Below are 7,297 nucleotides of genomic sequence, written 5' to 3' on the forward strand. Positions count from 1 at the left end.
CTGGAGAAGCAGTTCGCCCTTCCACAGGTGGAACGGCAAGCGCTGTTCTTGCGGTACATGGGTGGCTCCAAGCCTGGGACTGTGCGATCCGTCACACCCACTCGATGGGCTGCGCGGCACTCTTCCTTCTATGCTGTTGCTGATGACGACCGCACAGAGAAGAAGTACATCCTCTCCCGTGTTGCTGAGTGGCGGCACACCTTTTGGATTCCCACATGAGCAAGCAACTCTGGCGACCCGACACACCCTCCCGACACGCGAAACCAAGCAACGCCGGCAACCCGACACACCCTCCCGACATGCGAAACGCCAAGCGACGCCGGCGACCCAACACACCCTCCTGACACGCGAAACGCCAAGCAACGCCAGCAACCTGACACACCCACCCGACACACGAAACGCCAAGCGGAAGGGCTTTTTTTTCTTGTTTGTTGGTCCGATTTTCAGTCGTTGGACTGTGCGGAATAAACTTGCCAGGAAATTCTGGTTTTGACACGGTCCACCAGTCCGGCCCGTCTGGTCCGGCGGTCCGATTTTAAGACGGAACCAAAAAGAAACTCAAAAAAGAAATTTCCTTGCCGACAGAAAAAAGCAAAATTACAAATCTTTCACAGGATTGGTGCAAATCATGAGTCGACGCAATTGGTGGACTGGGTCTCTTCATTGAATTTTCGATTGACAAGTGTAGAAAACTCGTTTGTCCGCATAAATGGGACATTTTTGAGATGGGATCGCGACGGTTCCACACTGAGACACAAATCAGCGTCTCTACTCTCTAATCTTTCAATAGTTGAGGTGAGAGAGCGGTACAGAAGGAGGCCCAGCACACCAAGAAGAGGAGAGCAGCATGCAGACAACTGTAACGAAGAGGGTTGCCCGCATCGAGGCCCACCTTACGCCCAAAATCGTGCGCGGACTGGAAGATGCGGCGGTCGAGATTGCGAGGTGCGCTGCTGCCCTCGACCTGCCCGACGTTTCGAACGGTCCTGCGGTGATGGCCAGCGAGCGGTCTCAGGCCAGCTTCAACGTGCGCGAGCTCACCCATCTCCTGGACGGCGGCGAACGCGGAACCCAGCGCAAACACGCCGCCTACGAGCTCGTACGCAACGAACCCGTCTTCATCGACCCGGGCTACTATGACCGCTCCCGCGACGAGGGTACCGCCCCTTTCCCACCTCTTGTCTACACCTCTTCCATCATCAACACACCGAGTGGTGTTCTGTTGTGGTGCGGTATAATGTGGTAACATATGCTGGCAACGTACGTTGTACGTGTAGCGAGGTATCGCGTGATGCAGAAGCTCAAGCGCTTCGCGGAGCTGGTGCAGAAGGACCCGGAGCAGAACTACCTGCTGCACAACATCATCGGCATCTACGACCCCGCCTTCTACACGCGCTACGGCGTGCACGCCTACCTTTTTGGCGGCGCCATCGCCGGTGCGTTAGCAGCCCCTCGCCCATACATGATCTACACTAGGCTAGTCATGACAGCTCACCACTCCTCGTTCCGTCGACTGCGACGACGCAGGCCAGGGCACGGACGAGATGGTGGCCAAGTACATGGACGACGTGGACAACATGCGCATCGTGGGCGTGTTCGGCATGACTGAGATGGGCCACGGATCCGCCATCCGCGACTTCGAGACCACGGCCACCTACAACAAGGCCAAGGACGTCATCGTGATCAACACCCCCACCATCACCGGCACGTCCTGCTCTCGTCCTCATTCTTCTTCTTCTCTTCTTCTCGTGCCCCTTTAGCTGGGTCGGTGCTAAACGTGTGGTGCTGTTCGTGTACAGCTACGAAGTGGTGGATCGGCGGTGCGGCACACATTGCGACGCACACGGTGGTGTTCGGGCGGCTGCTGGTGGACGGGAAGGACTACGGCGTGCACTCGTACGTGGTCCAGGTGCGCGACATCAACGGCAATCTCATGCCGGGCGTCGTCATCGGCGACTGCGGCAAGAAGATGGGCCGCGACGGCATCGACAACGGCTGGATGCAGTTCAACAACGTCGAGGTGCCCCGCACCAACATGCTCATGAAGTGGGCCAAGCTCTCGCCCGAGGGTGTCTACACCAAGCCGCCGAAGGCGCAGCTGGCCTACGGCGCCCTGTTGAAGGGCAGGGTGGGCCTCATCATGAACAGCGCCCACAACCTCGAGAAGGCCCTGATCATCGGTACGTCGTATGGCGCGCGCGTTCCCCATCTCTCCTTCCCCCTCCACTAACCACCCGCCCAACGTTACTACGCATTGCGTAGCCATCCGGTACTCGGTCATCCGCAGACAGTTTGCCAGCACCAGCAAGGGACTCGAGACGCAGATTTTGGACTACCAGACCCACCAGGTGCGCTGCCCCTCCGACCAACGCCCAACAAGTTCGGAGCTCTCTTCACACCATATAACCGACCCATGTAGATTCGCTTGTTGGAGCCTCTGGCGGCAGCGTTCGCCTGGCACTTCGTGGCCCTCCGCGTGGACAAGGACATCCGCCACCTGAGCAAGAGCCTCGCGCAGGGCGAGCTCGGCAACATTGCCGACATTCATGCCGCCCTCGCCGGTACGCCCACCTCTGCCCTCGTTTCTTCCGGCTTTGTGTGCTCAGCGCTGATATCTGACCCCGCCCCTCCCCCCCACGACCCACCAGGCGTCAAGGCGTCGTGCACCTGGTATGTGGCCGAAGCCCTGGAGCAGGTCCGCCAGTGCCTCGGTACGCGACCGCTCGGGCAGTTCGTTTGTGAGAACCAACAGCGCGATCCGCTCACTTTGTGTCGTGGCGATCCGCGCACGCGGTCAACAGGCGGGCACGGGTACAGCTCCTACTCGGGGCTCCCCTCCCTCATCGCCGACTACGCCGTCAACCAGACCTGGGAAGGCGACAACACCGTGATGTCGCTCCAGACGGCGCAGTACCTCATCAAGTCCCTCAGCCAAGTCATGCGGGTAACTGTTTATTATTTCTATTTATTTATTTATAGTGTTCTATTTATTTTGTGATAATATAAAGCTGACAATGCGCTCGTGGCCGGTGTGCGTCCAGGGCAAGACGCTTACCGGGTCGGTGCAGTACCTCGAGAGAACCGTGGCTATCCTGGGCCAGGCGCAATGGCGCGCGACCACCGAGCAGGGTACGCTGCCGCTCGATGCGAGCGTCGTTTTCGCGTTGCTTACGTGGGCCGCGTGTTTGGTGCGCGCTAGATCTGTCCGACGCGAGTGTCTTGGCGGAGGCTCTCGAGCGCGCGGCGGTCAAGTCTGTGACGAGAGTCGCGGAGAGGCTGCAGCGGGAGATGCAGGGCGGCAAGTCCAAGGCCGAGGCCTGGGACTGCTGCCTCATCGATCTGGTCCAAGCTGCGGTACTTCACCTCTTCCACACGCACCGACACATGACACACACACACACACACACACGATGGTGTACCAATGGTTGTGTGCGTGTGTAGAGCCACCACTCGTACGTTTACGTGTTGGACGCCTTCGTGCAAAGCGTCGAGAAGGCCCGCAACAAGTGCAAGGACTCGAACGTGTCCGCGATCCTCTCGAAGCTGCTCGAGCTCTTCGTGCTCAACAGGATCAACAAGGTCAGCCAGATCTTCCTCATGGACGGCTTCATGAACGAGAAGCACATCGACCTCATCGAGAAGAAGATCAGGTCCGTCCACAACACACACACACACACACAACGGTGTATTGGATCAGATGAGTGCTGTGTGCGTTCGCCGACTTGGTCTGACTTGCGGCGCGCGCAGGGGTCTGCTGCTCGAGATCCGTAAGCAGGCGGTGCCCCTCACCGACGCCTTCGACCTGCCCGACTTCCTGGTCAACTCGCCCCTCGGTAAGAGCGACGGAGACATCTACAACGCCTACATGCAGGCACGTTCACGGACCACCGCCCCTCCCCCCCCGATATTTCTTTGTTGTAAGCTTACGGCTTCGCTCATCTACGCCGACTGATTTATTGCAGACGGTCAAGAGCGCGCCTGGCGCGATGAGCAAGGCGCCCTACTGGGATGAACTGGTCAAGCCGTGCCTCAGGAAGGACCTCGCCTAAGGCTTCTCTCGCCACCATCGTGCTCCATTAATGGGTGCGGTGCGGTGCTGTGCACATAGCATACCGCAACAACCACATATGCTGCTATATTCAGGCCTCACAATAATTTTCTTCACCGTTCCATTGCAGCACACGACAAGGACAGTCGGCCGGAAGAAGAGATCAATAAATTATAATTCGGAAGAAGAAGAAGGGCGAGGCAAACAAACAGGGACTGCCAACGGCGGTCGAATCAGTTGGACGACCTGATCGAGAGCTCAACATCCGAAAAGCGGTTGAGCGAGGGACTGCGCGGGTTGGGACCAGCGGCCTCCCATCCCGCCGCGTCTTGCCTGCACGAGAGCACAAAAGGGGCAAAGGGGCGAGGTGAGTTGTTTGGGTCCAGTCCAAGATGAAGGTAGTGTGCGCGTACCGTTTTCTCCACCAGATGATCATGACGATGAGCAGGCCGAGCGCCACGATCACCGTGACAACAACCATCATGGTGTTGTCGGGCGCTGGCGCGACGCCGGAGGGGGCGGCTGGCGAAGAGAGAGAGAGACATGTAAAGAGCAAAAAATCAGCAAATTATGAAAAAAAGAGCTGCTAGAGGGAGACTGTCGCAAGAGGAGAGCGTACGCGAAGGCGACGGTTTGACTCCGGCATCGATGGTGAACGTTTCGTTCAGGTGCGCCTTGGGGTTCTTGGCATCGCAGAGGGCGTTGACGGTGAACTGCTTGAGGGTGAGGTCCTTCAGCACGAGGCCCAGGTTGAATTCCGCGTCCGTGGGCGGGATGTTGGTGATGTCGCATTGCAGGTCGGTGCTGGACGGCGCGTGCGAGCAGTTGAAGAACGACGACTGCGACCAGGTGGCGGCCTCGACGCCCTTCGACAGCGTAAACTTGCACTCGCCGCCCCGAAGGTTGGAGGGGCCGAGATTCTGCCACCCCCCCCCCACGCGCGCAACAAAAGTCAGCTTGAGCGTGTGAGCGAAGAAGACGACGATGATGAAGAAGAAGACGATGAAGAAGAAGAAGAAGAAGGGGAATGAGTGACCTTCAGGCGGAAGAGAAGCGACTGGGTGCCGCCCTCGATGGAAGAGTTGGCCGGGAGGGTGAGTGCGAGGTCGGCCCGCGCTTCAGTGATCACCTTGATCTCGCTGGCAGCCACTGTCTCCAGGCCCTCGGCGGTACAATTCCACTTGAACGCGGCCTGGTTGCTCTCCTCGACATCCGCGCCAACGTGAAACGTGAGCCCCACCCAGTACTCGTCTACGCGGAGGCGGCACAGAGCGAAGATCGGTTAGCGCGTGGTCATTGACACTCATGGCGGTGGTGTGCCCCGTACCATTGGTCAATAGGTCGCCGAATGTGCAGTGGGCGCCAGTGGTGACGTTCTTGACCGTGTCGACAGTGGCTGTGCACTTGGTTTCGTTGAGACTAACAAAGACCGTGGTCTCGGGCTTCTCGATCACGAGGTCACACTCGAAACCATCGGCCACGGCACTTCCGACGTTCTTGATCGTGGTCACCACCGTGCTGTCCGAACCCGCCATCGCCTGAGAATGTCCACAGGCGTGAGTGCGCATAAGGGGGGAGAGGTGTCTGCTCAGCTCACCCGCTGTGATGTGTGTGTGTGTGTGTGTGTGTGGATTACCTTGGTTTCACCGGGAGTGACGATCTGCACTTCGGCGTCGTCCTTGATCAGGATCGCGTAGGTGGTTGTGAGAGGTTGGGGCAGGTTGTGCGCTCTGCACTCGACGCTGACATTGGTGTGCTCTGCAGCAGCAGCAGCAGAAGCCCCATGTCGGGTTCAACTCAGCTCCCAGCCCTGGGGGAACAGCTCGCATGCGGAACACCACCCCCACGCCGCGTTCGAGAAAGCAGACCAGGCGGTACCTGCGATTGTGTCATAGCCCAGCAAAAGAGTGGCCGGCGAGTTGGGCTGCAGATAGTCCAGGCGGCACGTCTTCTCTTCTAACCGCCATGGCTGGTCGCAGGTGAGAGTAAAAGGTGGGTTTTGCTCGGCGGTGACCGGCTCGCACTGAAAGCCAACGGCGGGGTGGCCTCCTCGGTTGACGAGGGTGACGGCGGCATTTAGAGGCTTGCCCTGATCCGCAGGTGACGGTGTGGAGGTCCAGCTGAACTGGAGGTCCACGTCCGACGTGACGGTCACGTTCGCCGTTGTGTTCTTGCTGCCACACGTCACCGTCGCCGTCAGCTGTGCGCTGGCATCAGCGCGCACGAGCACGTGCGCATTCTGCACGCAGATGGGGGGGGGGGATTAATTGTCTGCCAGCACAGATCGATTGAAAAGAAACGATGACATCCGCACCACTGCCTGCGTAAAGGGAAAGATCAAGTCCCTTGAATCCGATGGAATCGCATAGACGTCTTGATCGGAAAGCGTCAGGTTGCACTGCTCGTCCCCTTGACAAAAGACGTTCACGTCCAGCGTGCTGCCCCTCACGGCGACGGGGGGATCGAAATACACCGCGGGCTGACACGAAGAGGAAGGAGAAGGAACAGGAGGAGAAACAGAAGGAGGAGATTCCTCCTGTCCATTTACGCTACGTGCGAGAAGCGAGAGGACCAACACAGCACCGAGCAGGTACCAAGATCTTTTTTGAGATGCATCCATCGCTGCGCGTAGTGAGAAGAAAAAGGTTCGCGAAGAAAAAGGTTCGGCCGCTTCTTCTCCAAGATCTTGACAAGATGTCTGGTGGCCAGGTGCAACACTGCATCCCTTCTTCTCTGCAGACAAGGAGGGGGGCATGATCAAGGAGCGATGATGTTACGTGACGCCTGCCGTTCAGGCGTCCCACCCGCTCTTCCTGTCCCTTCTGTCCCGGTCCCTGCTGCCTCTGTCCTCGCGATCCCTGTCCCTGCTCCAGCCCCGCTCCTCCCTGTCCCGGTCCCTGTCCCGGCCGCCGCCTCGGTCGTCTCGGTCGTAGTCCCGACTCCGCTCCGGTGACGGCGAACGGCGTCGCTTCCGTCCGGCCTCGAGCTGCTGCAACTGCTGCTGCTGCTGCGCATAGTCGAACTGCAGACACAACGGTGAGATGGGCCGTGTGCGGTGGTGCGTGTGCGTGGTCGTACCGGCTGAGTGTTGTAGGCCTGCTGCTGGGGAGGCATGCCGGCCGCCTGAACGCCGTAGCCGCCGGCGTGCTGGTACGGCTGCTGCTGTTGTTGCTGCTGCTGCTGCTGCTGGGCGAGGTAGCCGTAGGCGAGCTGGGCGGGGTTCATGGCCATGGCCATGGGGTTCACTGG

At 59.2% G+C, this 7,297-nt stretch overlaps 2 protein-coding genes and 1 pseudogene across 2 annotated transcripts; 1 reads left to right on the forward strand and 2 right to left on the reverse strand.

Annotated features, from left to right (window-relative positions):
- The first annotated feature begins 847 nt into the window (after positions 1-847).
- ACA1_190900 lies at positions 848-4,012 on the forward strand (annotated as a pseudogene).
- A 269-nt stretch (positions 4,013-4,281) lies between these two features.
- ACA1_190910 (uncharacterized protein) lies at positions 4,282-6,592 on the reverse strand (the record flags this gene model as incomplete). The annotated part of the gene is made up of 9 exons (XM_004333308.1): positions 4,282-4,381; positions 4,462-4,570; positions 4,668-4,968; positions 5,085-5,299; positions 5,376-5,586; positions 5,685-5,806; positions 5,927-6,287; positions 6,363-6,486; positions 6,555-6,592. The coding sequence occupies 9 exons, from the start codon at positions 6,590-6,592 to the stop codon at positions 4,282-4,284; spliced, it is 1,581 nt and encodes a 526-aa protein (XP_004333356.1).
- Positions 6,593-6,839: 247 nt separating this feature from the next.
- ACA1_190920 (uncharacterized protein) lies at positions 6,840-7,285 on the reverse strand (the record flags this gene model as incomplete). The annotated part of the gene is made up of 2 exons (XM_004333309.1): positions 6,840-7,070; positions 7,127-7,285. 2 exons carry the CDS (start codon positions 7,283-7,285, stop codon positions 6,840-6,842), a joined length of 390 nt encoding a protein of 129 aa, XP_004333357.1.
- Between the last annotated feature and the right edge of the window lie 12 nt (positions 7,286-7,297).

This window comes from Acanthamoeba castellanii, assembly GCF_000313135.1.
Source record: "Acanthamoeba castellanii str. Neff unplaced genomic scaffold scf7180000084748, whole genome shotgun sequence".
NCBI lineage: Eukaryota > Discosea > Longamoebia > Acanthamoebidae > Acanthamoeba > Acanthamoeba castellanii.